The following is a 19,177-nucleotide window of genomic DNA, read 5'->3' on the forward strand; positions in this document are numbered from 1 at the left end:
TTACTCTAAGAACTTCCCCATATAACACAGTGTTAATTATATCTATCACGTTGTAAATCACATCGCTGGTACTTATAACTGGAAGCTTGTACCTTTGACAGCCTTCATCCAATTCTGCTTCCTCCCACCTCCCGCCTCTGGTAACCACAAGTCTCGTCTATTTTTCCCACAAGTTTGTTGGTTTTTGAAATAATGTTTACCTTCAACGCTATGTAAGTTCTTGTTACACAACACGGTTGTTCAATATTTCTGTGCAGTTCAGAACCATGGCCGGGATGTCTGGCTACCGCGCGTCACCGTGCGAAGCCGGTACGTAGCTCCTGACTTCATCTCAGCCCGAGACCCTTCCTTCGTGCCTGGCAGCTGGTCCCCCTGGGCTCCTGCGCCCATCTCGCTCTCCCCCTCTGGCAGCCTGGCCTCTGTCTCTAGGGTGCTGCTCCTGCCTTGTTGTTCGCTGGTTCTTTTTCAGAGCCCCTTGCTCTTGTTTCGTTCTGTTCTTCCTCACTGGCATTTGCAGTGTTTAAATCTACGTCACCACGCGTCATCACAGCGGTGACCTTGGCCTCCTGGGCTCGGTGATGGTTCATCCGGAGCTGAGCACCACCGGGACGTCTCCTCTGGGATTTGCATGTGGTCCATCTGAGTCGTTTGGCCTCCATGAGGTGGAGACCTCAGGGCTTCATCCGCGTCTCATCAGATTTTCATCCTGTTCACATTGAGGACTCCCTGTGTTCTGTGGGCGTGGGGAACAAGCCCCAGCCTCTCAGACTGGGCGCCCACCTTCTTCCGGCTGGATGGCGGGGCCAGCCTTTCTCCAGACTTCTCCATGGTCTCGAGGCAGAGGCGTACCACAGCTGGCTCCTGTGGACTTGCAGGAGCAGACTTAAATTTTTGGGAGTGTTACAATCTGGTTGTTAAATATAGCCACGATTAAAATCAAATTATGTTAACCGACACATTAGATGAAGACATAGGTGATAAACACTCAAAACGCGTCCCTTCCTGTTTGGACGGCACGTCCCTCTCATGACTCGAGCGGCTGTCTCCGCAGCTCACCGGGTGAGCCAGCATTAACACCATTCCTGGCGGGTGTGTTTGTGGCCCAGAAATCAGCAAGTCTGGCCAATCAAGGCTTTACTGTTGTCTGGGGGATTGCCTAGACCTTAAGCACGGGCTGGGGAAGACACTGCGAACGCGGATCAAACTTAAATGCGTGTGGCGTCTGCAAGTGAGAATCTGAAGAGCACGCGGACACGTGGACACAGTCCTCCAGGCCCCGAGACCACAACCCAGCTCCACAGAGGAGTCGCTGGCCCCCGGATGAGCACGTCCCCGCCACCTCGCTGGGCCAGGTGACAGCGGCCGCCAGTGTGCACGGGGAAGCTGCCGACGCGGAACTCCCAGGGCACTGAAGCCGGCTCCTGCGGGCCCGTCAGCTGGGGGTGCCGATGGCAGGGCGGCTGGCTGTGTGCAGCTCCAGGTCCCCCGCGCTGGCCCCGCGTGGACACGTGGATGTGGTCCCCCAGCCCGAGGGCACGCCCTCTGTCCACATCTCGTCTGTTCAGGGCTGGCTCTGCACGACATTTTCAAAGTCCATTCTGCTCAGCATCCCTGGGTACCCTGGATGGAGGGGCCTCTTTAGGTCCCACACAGACTCACATGAGCGTGTCTCGAGACGTGTCACCTGTTCTCCAGTGTGTGTGTATGAATGACAGCGACTCCCACCACACGGACAGCAGAAGCGTGCTGGACCCGGGGCAGGACCCTGATGAGAGGCAGGCTCAGGGAAGGAGGGGCCCGCAGGGGTGGAGCCAGCGGAGCGGAGTTGGATGCCTGCAGCTGAGATGGGGGCTGATTTCCTGAGAAACGAACACCCGCATCTGCTCTGGCAGCACAGACCCCCGTGTCTCACCACCACCTGCGGAGACCGCACAGGCGAGAGCGGGGCGGTGGGTCACGGCGGCAGGGCCGTCCCGGCCGGGTCTCAGTGCTCCCAGCGGGTCCCCGGGCTGCGAGTCTCCCGGGGCAGCTCGTGTCTCTGTGAGATGGGGAGCCCCCCTCCCCTGTGGGCAGCAAGGACGGGCCACCGCTCCCGGACGCTCCCTGGGCAGACACATGCAGCGAAGAGGTGGCAGGGACACCAGAGGCAGAGCATGCCCCAACGTTCGCCTGAGACTGCGTCATCGCTTTTTAATGAATAGACTCGCAGCCACACGCGACACTCTGGCCCCCTGTACACACCCAGCTCTGCAAATAAAACTCGAACTCAGTATGGAGCTCCTTGGATGTACATAGTTTGTTCTGGCGTCTATGGATGGGACAAAAAAAAACAAAAACAAACCCAAAAAACTGCCCTCTCATCCAAATAAAGACCATTCAAATGTGAAATCAGGAGTTTAATCAGACACAATTAAATATATTTGTATGTCTCACACTGAAGAAACATAAAATGTTAGAAATTACAAGTAGGTATATGCTTCCTATGTTTAGATAAACTAGTTTCCATTAATTGTTTAGATTCCAAGTAGAGAAACAGCTTTGGGAAGGAAATGATCGATATATTAAAGCAGATACACACGACAACACCATTTAGAGACACGAACAGTATTTTGGCATCTTTCTCCCCATTCGGTCGGCCACCTTCCCTGTCCCGCTTTTTGAGACGCGGCATCTGTTTAAGATGAGAGGACGGTGTGCCGCACGGGAAGCAGAGGGCCCAGGGCCACAGGAGCGTCTCACTCCCTGAAGCGAGGCCAGCGGCACACAGAGCGGCCCGCACGGCCCCCTCGGCCTCGAACTGTCCTCAGTCCAGTGAAGCGCATTCCTCTGTTTTGGGGTGGGGGCGCCCAAGTGCTATTTTGGCAAATCTGAAGGATCGCTAGACGTGTGTCTGTGTGACATCAGATGGGGATCTGCCTGAGAGGCCAGGAGCCTGAGCCCCGGGAGGGGCCCGGCCGCCACTGCGTCCCAGATGCCTGGATTCCATGCAGGCAAGAAGCGAAAAACAGCGGGCCTCCCTGCACTCCCCCCATGGTGAGGGCATTCCCGGTCCTCTCCGGATGCCAGCAGGGCCCGAGCCTTCCTGGGGAGGGGACCACACAGGCCTGGCCCCATTTTCATTACCCCTCAGGGAAGCGTTGAGCTGCATCCGGGTGAAATCTAGTATTCTCGCCTGGGCAAGCCCATGGACAGAGGAGCCTGGCGGGCTGCAGTCCACGGGGTCGCAAAGAGTCAGACACGGCTGAAGTGAGAGCACACGCGTGTAAACCCCTATTTGCAGCTAAAAGCCGTGTCTGGAGGTTGGGGCTCCGCCAGGGCCTTGCCAAGTGTCCCTGTCTACTGGCCTGGAAGGAGGCACTCTGGGTGGGAAGGCGTTTGCCCCGGGGCCCCGGCTGTCCTGGGGGAGTGGAAGTGTGGGAGGGGCTGTCGCTGTCCCCCAGCAGTGCTTGGGGGAGGGTGTGCAGCAGCCCAGATCGGATGAGGAGCTGGCACGATTGTGTTTTATGATCTACCCCAAAGCTGCAGAATGTCCCCGTCACGTCCACCTAACTCCTGAAGAAGCCTGTGGTTTCTCCCAGTGGTACACAGTCGTAAGGACAAACGCCGAGTGTGTCTTCTGGGGTGGCCCGGTGGCCCCTCTGGGCCCCGCCCTGCATGGCCGACCCTCCGGAGAGTGACGAGTCACAGACCAGCCCTCTTCTGGGGACCACACCGATGGTGCCGTCCGTACGGCATGATTGGCAATTAAGAACATGGATGTGTGTTTTAAGGAAAAATAAAGTTTTTTCAAGAAATCGAAAATAGAAGAACTGATTGCCCCCCATCATTGCATCTGCCCATAGATCTCCCTTTATCATTATTTGGCTGAACAAACACACATTTAACTGCTAAGCTGCACTGACTGTCGAGTCCTGAGGACCAGAGCTCTAGGCGGTTGCAGCAGAGACGCGGTCACGACGTCCGTGGTCGCTGACGGGGCCCCCGGTCGTGGACGCCTCCGGCCTCACTGGGGAAAGGCCTTGAGGATGGCGTTCACCTCCTCGGCCACGGCCGTCAGGGCAAACTCGAACTGCTCCTGGAGGGACAGAGGAGGGAGACATGAGCAGGGCCCCTTCTGCTCCAGCCGTGGGCTCCCACGTGCCATCCTGCAGGGAGAAGCTGTTTAGGGAGGACAGGGGAGAGCTGCAGACTTCCGTGGGAGGCAGGCAGGGCGCGGGTTTGCAGGAGGAGACCCGGAGCAGATGGGCTGCACGTCTCGTGTTCATCTCCGCTTCTGTCGCTGGAGAAGCTGGCGTGGACGTGTGAGTGGGACAGCGGCTGCCGCAGGCTCTGTGCGCCCCCTCCCCCAGCTCCTTCTGACCCCAGCCCCAGCATGGCCCCCGAGGGGCAGGGCTGGACGCAGCCTCCCATCCTTCTGAGACTCACCGGAAACGGTCACAGTCATGACACCTCAGGGTTCCCTGGCCTCAGAATGGAAAGGGTCGTACTCGCGCTCTTTGAAAATCCACCCACCACCCGGCTCAATCCGACTCACTTCCGTTTGCCAAGAAACCTCGTCTCACCCTCAACCGTGCCATCTTAGGCATACGTGTGCCCACGGACACCAGTGCACCCAGGACGGGGCACGCTTCTCGTGCCAGTGGAACCCGCAGGGCTGCTGACTACAAACCAGGGGCGAGTCCCGGGCGTCGGGACCGTCTGCTCCTCCAGAAACAGGGGCTCGGCAGACAGAGGACAAGCCCGCCTGTCCGGGGCGAGTCCTGGGTGTCGGGACCATCTGCTCCTCCAGAAACGGGGGCTCGGCAGACAGAGGACAAGCCCGCCTGTCCGGGGCGAGTCCCGGGCGTCGGGACCGTCTGCTCCTCCAGAAACGGGGGCTCGGCAGACAGAGGACAAGCCCGCCTGTCCGGCAGGTTTCCCGGGTCCACAACCTGCTCCCAGCTCGGCATGAAACACTCGGATCAGTGTACCCAGTACTTCCCCATCACACCAAAGAAATCACAAAAGAATAAACTATGCAAACACTCCCTTAACAGCAGTTAAGGATTTTTGATGGAGGAGAGCCCTATCAATGGCTTAGATACTTGATAACTCCAGTCATCGATAGACTTGAGTCCAGTGCCAAAAAGAATGATAAATTTCCACTCTGAGTGACTGGCACATAACAGAAACGTATGTGCTGTTCTGTGCTCAGTCGCTCAGTCGTGTCTTTGTGATTTCAGGGACGGGAGCCCGCCAGGCTCCTCTGTCCATGGGATTCTCCAGGCAAGGATACTGGAGTGGGTAAACATTCCCTTCTCCAGGGGATCTTCCTGATCCAGGAATCAAACCCGGGTCTCCTGCACTGCAGGCAGATTCTTTACCATCGGAGCCACCAGGGATGACCTGCCAGGTTCTAGCTCAGAGCCTCTGCTGGCGGCCACGAGCCTCCCGAAGCACAGTGGGCTCTCCCGGGGAACGAGCCTCCAGGCCCACGTGCAGGGTCAGCAGGAGGCCCGTCCACCTGCAGCTCCCCACCCCGTGTGCCCACCTGGACGGACCTCTCCTCCCCTCGAGGCCTGGGCTCAGGCCCGCTGTCACCCAGACCGCCAGGCCCCAGGGAAGTCACCTCCCGCCACCGTCTCTCAAGCCAGCGGTCAGCCAGTGGGCATGGTGTGTGCAGGACACCGCCCCAGACACGGGCACAGCCTCCCTGGATGCCTCCTCCGGAACGGCAGCCTGCTGACGGCAGACTGTGGTCTCGCAATGACGCAGAAATGGGACAGGACGCAGGGCGGCTCTGGGAGTCCCGCTGCTTTGTGAGGCGACAAAGGGGGGGGCAGACCTGCCCTGCACCCCGACTGCTCACCGACCCACATGGTGCGCGGGGCCTGGGGACACAGTGCTGCCGAGGTGCCGGCCAGCCGGGAGGGCGGGCAGCGGGCCCCACAGCCCGGGGCTCACGGGACCGGGAGGCGGTGCCATGAGGCAGCGGGTCGGCCAGAGACAGGACCTGACTTCTCCTTCCTGGGCAAGAGCCACCTCTGCCCTCAACTCCGGTTCTGGGCTGCGTGAGGCTGCTGGTGGACAGGGGGCCAGACCCTCCTGGATGGTGAGCCGACCCTGGATTTCTGGCAGGATGGCCCCGCCAGGGTCACTGGACCCTTGGGCTGCCTATCACCAGGATGGCAGGCAGGCGTGGGCAGGGTCCAGCTCTCCCAGGGTCCCATCAATTGCCAGTGGAGGAAGAGCGAGCACCAGGGAATGGCGGTGGCCGCCGAGACCCGGCCACTAGGCACGTCCTTGGGCTCCACCCGGAACAGTTTCCTGGCTCTACACAAAGGAGCTGAGTTGGTTTTGCCTCCGTGCTAGGGGCTGACTTTGACCACGTGGAACCAGCCATAGGGGCCCATGAAGCTGTTCTGAGAAACGACCTTCAGGGTCAAAGTGTGCTCTCCATGCTTACTAGATGCTGGGCTCCTTCCCACCCAACAGAGCGCGCGGAGTGAAGCCTGTGCTCCCTCCCTCGAGGCTCAGACGCTGCCCTGTCCCGTCTGTGGCACGGAGCTGGGCCCAGGAGCTGCTGACACCCTGAGGGGACAGTAAGAGCCCGAGCTGGGACGACGAGGGTCCCAGACCCTCACCACTCGGCACCGGAGCACAGCGCGCCTGGTCTCCCGGGAGGGCTTTTACGCTTTTATAACTGAAGTCCTCTGCAAGGGTGGCTTTAGCGGAGGCGCTGATGGCGCCCGGAGAGTCCGGGCCACACCAGGAAGGAGAGGATCCTGTGCTTACGACCGCAGGACGTGCATGTGGGGTGTCTGTGGCTGGACATGGACACTCCTGCAATGCTAAGGGAATAGGCCATCACGTGGACATTGGTTCCGGCTTCAGTGAACCCAAGGCTGTCCAGGGATCTTTAGGCTCTGCTCCTTTTGCTGCAAACTTAGCCTTTTCAGTAAGCTACTCAGGGTGCTCCGGGGCCCAGCATGGCCCAGGGACATTCTGGTGACCGCTGTCCTGATAACCTTGCAGTGGGGCTGTGGCTGTGGGCTTCGGCGGAACACGCCACACACATCGCTGGCCTCTGACGGGGAGATCTCACTGTTCCCCTGCTCCCCCCATCTGGCACACGGAGGGTCCCGGGCCCTGAGGTCCGACCGCATCTACTCAGGCTGGAACGTTGGGGCTGCAGCCGGAGCTGCCCCGACCTCCTGAGTGGAGCGGGTGTGGGAGGCAGCCGGCCGGCCTGCCCCTCACTCCTTTTGAGAAAACCGCCCTCATGAGCCCCGAGCCCAAGCCCCAGGCCCAGCCGCCTTACCTTGGTCTGGACCATGCCCGGTCGCTGGTCCCGCAGATGCTCCAGGGTGGCGGCGATGTCGATCTCCTTGGCGCCTGCAACAGACACACGCCGGGCTCAGACGGGAGCAGTGCACATAGGGCCGACAGACATACGCAGAGCACACGGGGCCGACAGACACACGCCGGGCTCAGACGGGCCCTACAGACACACGCCGGGCTCAGACGGGCACAGTGCACAGTGGTGCCCCTCACCCGCTGCTGGGGCCTTCGGGCTCAGCAGCCAATTGATGGTGACCGCCATCCTTCAGCTGCCTGGCTGGGAGGGGCATTTCGGGGTTCTTACAGGAACACAGGGCAAGGCGGCTTTCGTTCGTGTTGGCTCAAGAAAGCTGGGCAGAAGCTTGTTATCAGAGGCAGATACACACACCACGGCAAGCTGCGGCCAGGACAGACTAGGCCTTTACTCGGCTTTATTTGGTGGCGTTTCAAGATTTTTATTTTTTTGGCTGTGAGACTTGGAAGATCTCTGTTCCCCGATCAGGGACTGAACCCCGGCCAGGGCAGTGAAGGCGCTGTGCCAACCACGAGGCCCCCAGGAAGTCCCCAGGAAGTTTTCAGAGAACAGAGCAGGTAAGCTCTAGCTTCTCCTGTGTAGGGTTTTCACTTAGAGAAACGAAAAGGCAGACTAACCTAGACCCCTAACGCCGGCTGCTAAGAGCTGCCTCCTGTTAGAAGCGAGTGTTCCCAACGCTAAGGAAGGCTGGGGCGCCCCGGGTGCTCACGGGCGGGTCGGTGCTGTGGCCCAGCGCCCCTCAGACGCGCCCCCAGACGTGCCCCCCGGGCTCCAGGGGCCTCAGGGGCCGCAGAAAAAATACTATTTGAGCTAAAAATGCAATCTCATGAATTATGAATTCCACATATACTCCCGTTTTCCTGTCTTGCCAGGAGCTCTGGTAGGTGAACAGTGAACAGGACTGGGTCCCCAGTGCCCGAGCCTCTTACAGGTCAGAGGTGAACGTCCGCAGTGCGTCTTGGCAGACGCGGGGCTGGGCGGGTGGCACAGTGGGGCTGGCCGGGACCCGCCCCCAGCCCCCCAGGGGTAGGTGTCCTGCCAACACTTCCTCTCATGCATCAGGCCATCACCTAACCCCTTCAGAGGAAATCAAGGCTTGTCTGGGTCTCAGAGCCGTGATCATCGGACCCAGACGTGGAAGAGACCCCGGGCCGGCTGCCGCCTGGGGCAGCTCCGGCCCCCACCGCCGGCACACCTGCGTGTGTGTGGAGCGGATTCGTCAGACGGAGACGAGCCTAGTCCTTTACAATGAAAGCCTCAGGGGTCCGGGGGCCCCTGGACCTAACCCCTCTCTTAAGTTTGCTCAGGTGCATCTTTGTGCCTTGAAACTGGTTTGAAAGACTCTTCCAACAGCCATTTGTCCCCAGAAGGCTAGTCTGAGCAGGAGAGCCGGCATGCGGTCTTGGACGCCCGTTACTTGGTCACCCTGAGGCGACTCCCTGCAGGGCTCCACGCGGGGCTGCGGGAGGCCCCCCCGCAGGCAGCGTCGGGGCGACCGTCCAGTCAGCTGCCGCCATTACTGCAGCGATGCCGGGCGAGGAAGCGACAAAGAGGACAGAGAAGGTGTCACTAGGCTTTCCCTGGACGGCGTCTTTAAAATATGAAATGCCAGGGCACGATGTCTCAGAATCAAGCTTAGCCCGAACCCAAAACTCTGCAGTGGAGGAAATCAAAGAAATGCTTAAAAGTGGGTAGCTGGAAACAGACAGAATGGGTTCAGGCTACCGTCTCCCTGCACGTTAGGACTGGAGTAATTAGTCACCTGAGGCGTGCAGGGAGACGTTTTAAGAGCACGCCCATGCAGGACCTCTTCTGGGAGAGGGGCAGGTGTGACCCTGGACCTCGTTCAGTGACCCTGAGCATCCAGGTGACCTCGTGGTGCAGGAGTGGACAGGCCGCCTCGGGGTGGGCGGCGTGTGTCCTTCTAACAGGCTTCACCGAAGGTAAAAGGATTTACTTAAATCCCTCAAGCATGTAGGAAGCCCCCGTGAGCACATTCAGATGGAGTCCTTTCTACAAATCCCATTCTATTGACCACACATTAGAGTCCAGGCGAACAGATACACGTGGTGCGCTGCCCAGGTTGAAAGGCATGTGAATAGTGACTCTTTGCGACCTCATGGACTGCAGCAAGCCAGACTCCTCTGTCCTTCACCATCTCCTGGAGCTTCCTCAAACTCATATCCATTGACTCAGTGATGCCGTCCAACCATCCTCTGTCGTCGCCTTCTCCTCCTGCCTTCAATCTTTCCCAGCATCAGAATCTTTTCCAATGAGTCAGCTCTTCGCATCAGGTGGCCAAAGTATTGGAGCTTCAGCAAGAGTCCTTCCAATGAATATTAAGGTTGATTTCCTTTAGTATTCACTGGTTTGATCTCCTTGCAGTCCAAGGGATTCTCAAGAGTCTTTTCCAGCACCACAGTTTGAAAGCATCAATTCTTCAGTGCTCAGTCTTCACAGATGCAAATAAAACTCAGACAGAAGATGGGCTAAAAACCAATACAGGGGAGTGCACGGTGTGGTTCGGAGGACAGGCTTCCAGTATCTTCTACGGGAGAGAGTCACCACTGTTCAGACGCAAGACGAATGTATGTAAGTGGTTCCGTGGTCAGTTTAAGCTGGTGACTCCACGAATGTGCAACCGAGGTGGATGCAGCCTGTGGGTGTGGACCCAGCAACATACGAGGTGAGCGTCCAGCCTGACCCATCTCTCCCGGTGCCCATGACCCCATGGGCACGCTGCAGACTCCAGGCACACGGGCTGGCCGGCTGGGTCTTCGGCATTATAAGGCACTCAGGCGCCATCGGCTCTGGAGTTCATATATTGGTTAAATGCGTTTTTAGGACAATAGAGGTTTTTTAAGCTTTAGATAGAAGTAGCAACCATTAAACGAGAAACATTAAAAGAGCACTAATATTAAAGATCTTAAAACTGCTTTTTTTTTTTATGATGAGAGAATCAATGCGAAGTGGGAGAAAACCAAGCAAATAGGCCACCGGCGCCTCGTTCCCAGGCCTGCGTCGATTTCTCCCGGAGCTGGCCAGCTGGCAGAGGGAGGCGTGGGACTCGCGATCTTGGCCGCGTCACATCCTCCCATGTGACCGAGGGGCCGCGGCACGTGGTCAGGAGCCAGCCTCGTCTCTCCCTTCTGCTGCGCGTCCACGGCGTCCTCGGTGACGTCATGTCAGAAACAGAAATACCTTCTGGTCCGACTTTTACCCAGAAGGCTTTGCGAACCGCACCGCAGGGATGCAATGCATCCTTTTCTCTTCAGCATAAAAGACACCACGTGTTGAGTGCACAAGACAGAAAGGTCTGAATTTTGCGGGAGGAAACTGTCTCATCTCCACCCTCTGGGGGGACCCAGGAAATGCTAAATCCACCTGAAGGGACCAGGGCTGGGGCGGAGCTGTCCGTGTGCTGAGCTGGGCCCCAGGGTCTGTGCTCGCTGGCTGAACTCCGTTTTGGAAGGAAGGGCTGGGCAGCGACGGGCAGGGGCTGTGCGAGTCCTCACCCGGCGGTCGGCGCAGCCAGAGGGCAGCCTTCCTCCCACTCCGGGTGCCTCCAGGTGGGGGTGCCCCCTCCAGACCTCAGCCCACACTGATGCACACACACACACACGCACGCATGCTCACACTGTGCACACAGGAGGCAGCTCCCACACGCCCCCCAGGGGTGCGCGCGCGCACACACACACACACGTGCATGCTCTGTCCTGGGTCTTCCGTGCCAAGCAGTTTCTACTTCATGTTTCTGGATGCTCTGAATCGATGGAAGAGTTGTCAAAATTACAACTAGGACGATTTTTTGCAGGCTCTCTAGATTAAGTGTAACCTCCCTTTCATGAGGTTTCGCTGGGATGAAGGAGACAAATGAGCATCTTGTTCACTGATAACTGGGGACCTCAGAACCCAAAAAGTCCAGGTACTTCTCAAGCTTTTAGAAACTAACTCGAAAACATTTTTTCAGGAGAAACTGGGATACCTCCAAATCTTGGCCACTGTAGACGCAGGCCATTGGGAAGGAGCGACTGTTAAACTCCTAGAGGAAGGGTGGGCGGGAAGGCCAGGAGAAGCTGAGAGGCCCGAGTCACCAGATGCTCGCTCCCTGTTTAGATCACCCCAACCCCGCGCCCTGGTCACCCCCCAACCCCGCCCCCTGACCACCCCAACCCCGGCCCCTGATAAGCCCCCTAACCCCAACCCCCTGATCACCCCTCAACCCCGCACCCTGATCACCCCAACCCCGCCCCTGACCACCATAACCCCGCCCCCTGATCACACCCAAACCCCGCCCCATGACCACCCCCACCCCGGCCCCTGATCACCCCTAGCCCAGCCCTGCCCCCATCACCCCCAACCCTGCCCCGATCATCCCCTAACCCCGTCCCCATCCTCCACTACTCCCCCGCCTCGCAGTCACAGTTGGGCCACACAGAGGCAGAGACCTCCACCACGGGGACCTCACTACCTCCCAGCACCACGGCCTGAGTGACACAGGGAGCCGTGCGGGACACACAGGGCTCAGGACACACTCGGGTCCCCAGTGGACAAGTCAGAATTCCGAGGGGACAGCGAGTGGTCATCTGGGCGATGTCTGTTGCTGCAGAGAAGAGGCGGGGGACCCACTGAGTCCTCAGTGACATGGAGGCTTCAGGAGCAGGGGTCTCTGAGGGCACCTCCCCCCCACCCCCACCACCGGCCCCATCTCCCCCAGGACCCGCACGTGGGGCCCTGGACACGCTTCTGAGCCCCTGCAGGGTCAAAGCTCGGGGGCAGAAGTGCTGGCGGCCAGGCCTCCTAGACCGACGGCTGCCCGGAGGGGGAGACCCTTGTTTCCCGTGGACCGCGGGACGAGTGCTCCCCCCAAACCCCATCGAAGGCCCTCCTTGCCCCCCTGGCCCCCTCGGCCCCAAGTCTATTTCCGGTTTAGAAGCCGAGTGTGTGGCCAGCTCGCGGCCTGGACCATTCAGTTTCTCAGCGGGGCAGCTCCAGACCCTGTTCTAAGGACTCCTCGCGCCTCCTCTCCTGGTGAGAGGAGACGCAGGGGCCCAGGGAGGCCCAGGGGCGCTGTGAGCTCCCGAGGGCAGCACGGACGTCAGCACTTGTCATAGAACGTTCTACGGGAGTTTTTTTGGGGGTCACTGATGCAAAGTGACCTGGTTCCCGACCCCGCTGCCTGCTCAGAGCACAGGCCTGAGTCCTTCTTAACACGGTGTTTGGGCCACTGTCCAGTGACTGGGTGACTGTGCTCTGGGACTTCCATCACCCGCGAGGGATGAGCGGTCCTTGGCAGGAGCAGAGACAGACCCTCACTGCCTGGTGAGGAGCTGTGAACTATTGCCGAAAGGGGCCGGGGCATGGCAGCCTTCCTGGGCCTCAGAGGCCTCCAGGGAGATGGTGCATGGGGTTGGGGAGGCAGCCAGGATCAGAGTGGCCACACGACTCTGCAGGGCACCTGTGTGGCAGGAGGACTCTCCGGGCCTCTGAGCTGAAGTGATGCCACTCAACATGGACAGCCAGGCCTGCCAGGGCCAGCAGGACAGACGGGGACGACACTCATGGGGATGGGGACAGTCTGGGTTTGGGGACGAGTGGACAGGCTGGCTGCTGCCTGTCCAGGGGAGGAGGCCAGCGACAGCCTGGAACCGGCAGCAGAGGGGGTCCAGCAGGTTCCTGGCTTCTCATTGGGTGAGTGAGGAGGGAGGAGGAGCCTGGGGGCCATGTGGGCAGGTCTGATCCCTGAGAGGCACAGGGGGTGGACGGCCACACCGGCCAGGAGCCCCTGCTGTGGTCCGAGGTGCACGGGGCCCCTGCCCACCTGTCGGCAGGTGGGAGAAAGGGAAGAACCGTCAGCTGTACCTGCTCAGGCACGATCCACAGGCTGGAGACCATTTCGGAGGCAAATTGCGGGATACAGTTCACAAAACTATCTGGATCAGATGAAGGGCTTGTCAGGAAGTTTTCCAAGAACAGTTGGTTCCATTTTGTCTCATTTCTCTCCGATTAAATTCACTTTGTGTATCATGTCACCCAGGCCTGGGTCACACCCCCAGCCACGCTGCTCCTGGACCCCTACCCCGCCCTCCCTGACCTGAGTCTCAGCTCCAAATGGAGAGACAGACAAGGGAAGAGGTGGGCGCCCGTCACCTCACGGGACACAAGTTCTCCACGCAAAAGGAAGACTCTCTTCTCCTGGTTCTGAACGCTTCTCTCAGCCTGAAACTCCAACAAGCTGGAGACAGGGTCTTACCACCTTGAAGCCACGCAGAAGGCAGACCGGTCTATAGAATCCATTTTCTGCTGGGTCTTCGTGCTTCAGCCAAACGTAAAAAAGTGAGGTGTTTTTCCCGACGTACCCTGCTCTTGGCAGCCTGCCTCTCCCAATCAGTCAGGCCCGTGGAAGGGTCGTCCATGGCTGGGGCCAGCTCAGCCCTGCCTGCAGAGCCCCGTGGGCACAGACCCCTGGGGTCCTGCCCCCCACCAGCCCTCTTGTCCAGAGGCGCCAAGTCAGTCCTGCCGGGACCAGCTCTGTGTTCCTTCCCCCTGGCGCCAGGCAGACCCGAATCAGCGAGCCGGCGCTTCCAGGGCCCTGTGGTCCGATCTCCGTCTCCCCTCCCTGGCGGAGTTTCCGCTGCGGCTGTGACAGGCCAGCTGCCTGCCCCACCCTGTCCCCGGACCATGCAGCCTGGTGGCATCTCTGCTGTGCTGACCCCCCCGCCAGCCACTGGGGCTCGGCCACTTTGCAGCAAGACCAGGGCTCTGCATTGCCCGGCCAGCTGGGTGCTTCCCAACAAGTCCCCAAACCTTGGAGATCTGCTTTCTCAGTTTGTAACCAGGTGTCAGAATCGGTGAGCCCTGAGGGCCCTCGGTGCTGTGAGGATGGGGTACAGATGCACACGAGACTCTGCGATGGGGGCAAAGTAGACCCCAGCCCTGCACCCCAGGGCCTCGAAGGTGCTCAGCACCCCACTGAGCTGCGGACACCGCCTGTTTCTCTCCGCGGAGTGCAGGCCCCAGGAGTGTGGGCTCGCCTCCCGTCTTGCTCGCCGTGTAGACCTGGTGCTCAGTTAATAGCAGGGTGGAATGGCACTTCCGTGGTTCAGCCCAGTATTTGCCGAAGGGAGGAATAGGATGGTAGTGGTGGCCGAGAGGAGCAGAAGGACCTGTGAGAGGGGAAAGGGGCTGGGGAGGGGCGCCTACCCCACAGTCTGGGCCGGGACCTGGGTCCTGCAAGAAAGAGCCAGCGTGGCCCTGAGAGAGGGGTCTCCTGGGGCCACTCTCACATCCCACTGGCTGCCGTGAGCAGAAGAGACCAGTCAAGGGGTTACAGAAGGGGAGATGCAGGGCGAGGGGCCCAGGGAGACAGAGAGACAGCGGTCTGGACACACATGCACGAGCCCCTCGGCACATTCCCTGGAGCAGAGCTATTGCACGGGGCGTCCTGCCTGGAGGCCTTCTCTGCACCGTGCGCGTGGCAGGCCCTGGGCACCTGTGCTATTGGGCGCTCAGCACGTGGCCAGTGTTTTAGCCTCACCACGAAGCTGCCGCCTGTGACTGGTGGCTGCTGACTGAGCGGCACAGCTCTGGAGGAGCGCTGGGTTTTAAAGTTCAAGGAGAAATGTTATTTCTCCCAGGATGGGAGGAAGTACTTGCATCAACACATAACTGATAAGGGGCTGATATCCTCAATATATAAAGAATGCCCACAACACAAGAGCAACCAAACCAACAGCCCAGTTAAAAGATGGAAGAAGAGAACTCGAATAGGCATTTCCCCAAAGAAAATATCCAAAGGGTCAACAGACACATGAAAAGATGCTCGACATTTCTAGTCTTCAGGAAAACGCAAAGCAAAACTGCAGTGAGACCTCACGGCCACCAGGGTGGCTACTGCCAAAGCCCCAGGGAACGATGCTGTGCGAGCCGGTGTGGGGACGCCGGCCACAGCCCTGCCCCGCGCGCTGCTGTTGGGGGCGGAAAACGGTGCAGCTGCCGTGGAAAACAGTAACGCGAGCTCCTCGAGAAATCACAACGAGACCACACGACCCAGCAATTCCACTCTGGGTATTTCACCCCAAAGAACTGAGAGCAGAAACCACACAGATATTTGCACAGCATGATTGGAGTAGTCGTGATTCAGTAGCTGAAAGATGCAGGGAACCCGTGTCCCCGGACGGACGGTGAACAAGGTAAGCATGGTCCCTCCCGGGGGGATGTTACTCCGCCTCAACCAGGGAGGCGGTCCCGACGCCTGCTGCTGCACGGTCAGCCCCAGGACGCGACGCTCAGAGATAAGCCAGACGCGGAGGGGCACACCCGCGTGCTTCCACCCACTCGAGGTCCCTGCAGACGTCGGAGCCACCGAGACGGGGGCACAGGGGAGGTTATACGCCCCCGTGGAAGAGGAGAGGTTCACCGATGCCACCATGTGACGGGGAAAACGGAAAATGGGTGAGCTTGCTGAGGACGGAGACCGGGGGCTGGACAGACGGCCACGCAGGCGCTGGACATCCGCTCACGCTCCGTGCTGAGACCATTCAGAAGCAGCTCCCAGCCGACGCGAGCTTCCAGGGCGTCTCCGAGCACACCTGCGGACTCGGGCCCACGCTCTGTGTCATGCGATGAAATCCCAGTCCTGCAGCTCCCGCCAAACAAAAGGAACGGGCTCCCAGGCTGGCCCGGGCCCGTGGACACCCCAGTGGCTGGGGCTCAGGCGGCACAGCCGGTGGGGCAGCCAGTGAGGCTGCCGCCTCCCGACAACCCAGCCAACGTGATTCTTGGGAAGCCCCCCCATCTGTCTGGTGCTCTCCATTCATTTAAAAAATTGTGGCGAAATAGGAAAAACCCTGGGCAAAGAGACGTCTCGGACAAAAATGTAAAAGGCACAGCTTGGAAAATGCCTTGGCTGCAAAGGCAGCGTTGCTGCACTTTCCTCCTTGAGAGGGGAACGCGACCAAACCCTGATTCTACCCAAGACGTTAACCCTGAGTTAGAAATGTGTTTGGGGCCACAGGAAAAATACGCAGAAGGATTTCCCGGGGTTTCCTGCTTTCCCTCCAGCTGGCGGAGCAGCAGCGCTAACAGACCAGGCCCTGGGCGGTGTCCGGCCCGCCGCTGAGCGTCCCCGCGGCCGCGGGGGCCAGGGCTGACGCGGGGCCCGGCTGCAGGAGAGGCCTTCTCAGGTCCTTTTGCAATTCATTCCTTTTAAGAGAAGGAGACGGGAAGAAAGCTTTCGTGTCTAGGCCCGCGGCCTTTGATCATTTGATGAGCACAGGCGGGCAGTCGGGCCTCCGGCTTCTCAGGCCAGACAAAGGCGCCCCCACCGCCCGGGGCCGTGCGGCCGGCCCAGGACAAAACCCTGGTGGCCGCTAGCCGGGGCGGCCCGGGAAAGGGCCCCTCGCTGGCCGAGGGGCCGCCCTGCCCTTTGATCTGCCCGAGACCGCGGCCGGGCCGGGTCAGGGGACGGCTCAGTGTGGGTCCCTCAGGCAGAGGGGAGCAGGTCAGGGGCAGAGTGAGGGGTGCCCGATCTCAGAAAGGGCTCAGCACCCACCCCCTCCCCGGGCCGGTTCCACATGGCTGGGCTCACATTCTTGCCGCCAGCCTGCGCTTGCAGTGGAATCTGACAGGACGCGGCAGGCGGGCGGCCGCCGGATGCAGGGGCCCAGCTGGGATGGGGAGGCGCCGCCTGCCCTGGGCTGTGGCTCCGCTCAGCGCCCGTGCTCTCACACCAGCGAGCCGGGCACCGACCCCCTCCGGCACTGCTGGGGCCCGCTCCTCGGGGGAGCCGGACTCCACGTGGCGGTGTGCCCGTGAGGCTGCGTGTCACCTGCCTGCACACACAGATGTCTCCTCAAACGTGCGAGACGACCCACAGTCTCGGAAGGTGTTTGGTTTAGCAGGTGGAAGCACTCTGGGCCTGGTGGTGGGGGTTGAGGGGCAAGGGTGGGAGGAGGCAGGAGACCCGCGGAGACTCTGGGTTCGCAGAAACTGTGCGCTTGCAAATGAAGAGACAGACCCAGTTGATGAGATAGAGAGGCACAAACGACCTTCCCACTAGAGTTAGCTTTGCAGCTCTAAGACCAAGCCACGTTATCAAGAGCCGTCGTCTGCACCCGGTTTGCTGGTTCTTTGTCTGCACGCCTCAGCACTGCGCTGCCTCGGGGTGTGAGAAACAGCCTCTGGTGCACGAGCCGGGCCCACTGTCCCCCGACCCCGAAGCCGGCAGGGAGCCTGAGGCACCCTCGGGGTGGGGGCTGCCTGGGCCCCGGCGGCGCAGCACCTGCCCATGCTCTCTAGTCCCAGGCGAAACGCGACGGCCATCGTTTCATGTTCATGCAACCATATCCTTGGGCTAGAAGTGTGTTCTGCTTTTCTTTTAACCAGGAGAAGATGGAGTAAGAAAGACGCCTGTTTCAGAGTTGCTGGCACTTGTCTGACGATGTATAGAAACCCATTTCTACAACCGGCGTCTGCTCTTATTGCCAGGCAAAGGGTGAAGGGTGGGTTCCTGGAAGCGAGGCGCCCCCACTAAGGACACACGTGTGAGTGTGCGCATGGGTGTGTGCCCACGTAGAGGAGATGGGGTTTTCTCAGGCGGGAAGGAGACCGGGAGATGGCGCCCATCCCAGGGCTCCCTTCCCAAGTCCCCAGACGATGAGGACAAGGAGGGGCCCTGCAGGTCAGGCTGGGGTCTCCCCACTGACATGTGCCTGGTTCCCCCAGAGGTGGGTCCAAGGGAATCTCCCACTTGGCTCTGGAGTGCGCTGGCCTCGCAGGGGACACCTCACAGGTCTGGCATGTGGAGCATACCGGGGAGCCGCCAGCCCCCTCAGTCCCCGCACTCTCGGGGGCTAAACCCCACCCAAGCCACAAGCTCACCCAGGGTCTGTGCTCAGGTCATAGTCCTCTGAGCCCAAGCACCCAGACGCTGTTACACGCAGGGTGTCTGAAGTGGGGCTACTTCAGAGACAGTCTCCACCAGAGATAAAGGGGGGCTCCTGCAGAGACAGTCTCCACCAGAGAGTCTAGGCTCTGAATTTTGCAAATACAGTTCTAACAACAGGGAGGGCTTGTTTAAGGCTCTTCTGAGGCACTGCAGCCCTGGAAGATCAAGATGGCCTTCTCCCCACTTGTGATGTTAACACAGGATGCCGGTCGCCCACTGTGCCCTGAGCCCGGCATGCGACCCCAGGTGGAGGTGGTGACAAAGGAGGACCCTCAGAAATGAACATGCTTGCTGCAAACAGCTTCCCTGCGATTCAGAAAAGGGACAACAGGCTAATTTCCCCATGGCTTTCTGTGACGGCCGCACCGAGGCTGCCATGGCAACACCGTCCGCTGGCGCCTCACAGAGCAGCCGCCACCCGACTCTTACCTTTGGCCATCTTATTGAGAACCATGTCGATCAGGACGTAGGTGCCACTCCTGCCAGCGCCGTCACTGCCAACGGAAGGAGAGAGATGAGGACGCGACAGGCCGTGCTGCCCCCACTCCCCACGTGCCCACGGCAGCGTGTGCCCTCGCGGTCCAGGGGGCCCATGGGAGGAGGGGAGGGCGGGGAACTGGAGAGGAAGAGACACAGAGCTGGGCGTGGGGGGTCAGGGTGGCAGGGGGAGGAGGGAATGGAGGGGGGAGGGAGGAGGGGGAGGGGAGGGGGAGGGAGGAGAGGGAGGGGAGGGTGGAGGGAGGAAAAGGAGGGGAGGAAGGTGAGGAGGGAATGGAGGGAGGGGGAGGGAAGGAAGGGAAGGGAGGAGGGGGGAGGGGGAGGGGAGGAGGAGGGAGGGGGAGGGGAGGAGGAGGAGGGAGGGGGAGGGGAGGAGA

General features: G+C 60.1%; 1 protein-coding gene across 1 annotated transcript in view; it reads right to left on the reverse strand.

Annotated features, from left to right (window-relative positions):
• Positions 1 to 2,381: 2,381 nt before the first annotated feature.
• PTPRN2 (protein tyrosine phosphatase receptor type N2) overlaps positions 2,382 to 19,177 on the reverse strand; it is a 611,408-nt gene continuing 594,612 nt past the window's right edge. Inside the window, exons 21-23 of the mRNA XM_025291953.3 lie at positions 18,732 to 18,796; positions 7,301 to 7,374; positions 2,382 to 4,075 (exon numbers count right to left, since the gene is read on the reverse strand). Coding sequence (XP_025147738.2) covers positions 4,004 to 4,075; positions 7,301 to 7,374; positions 18,732 to 18,796 — 211 coding nt within the window. The 3' untranslated portion in view covers positions 2,382 to 4,003. The remainder of the gene's footprint in view (positions 4,076 to 7,300; positions 7,375 to 18,731; positions 18,797 to 19,177) is intronic.

This window comes from Bubalus bubalis, chromosome 8 (assembly GCF_019923935.1).
Source record: "Bubalus bubalis isolate 160015118507 breed Murrah chromosome 8, NDDB_SH_1, whole genome shotgun sequence".
Lineage (NCBI taxonomy): Eukaryota > Metazoa > Chordata > Mammalia > Artiodactyla > Bovidae > Bubalus > Bubalus bubalis.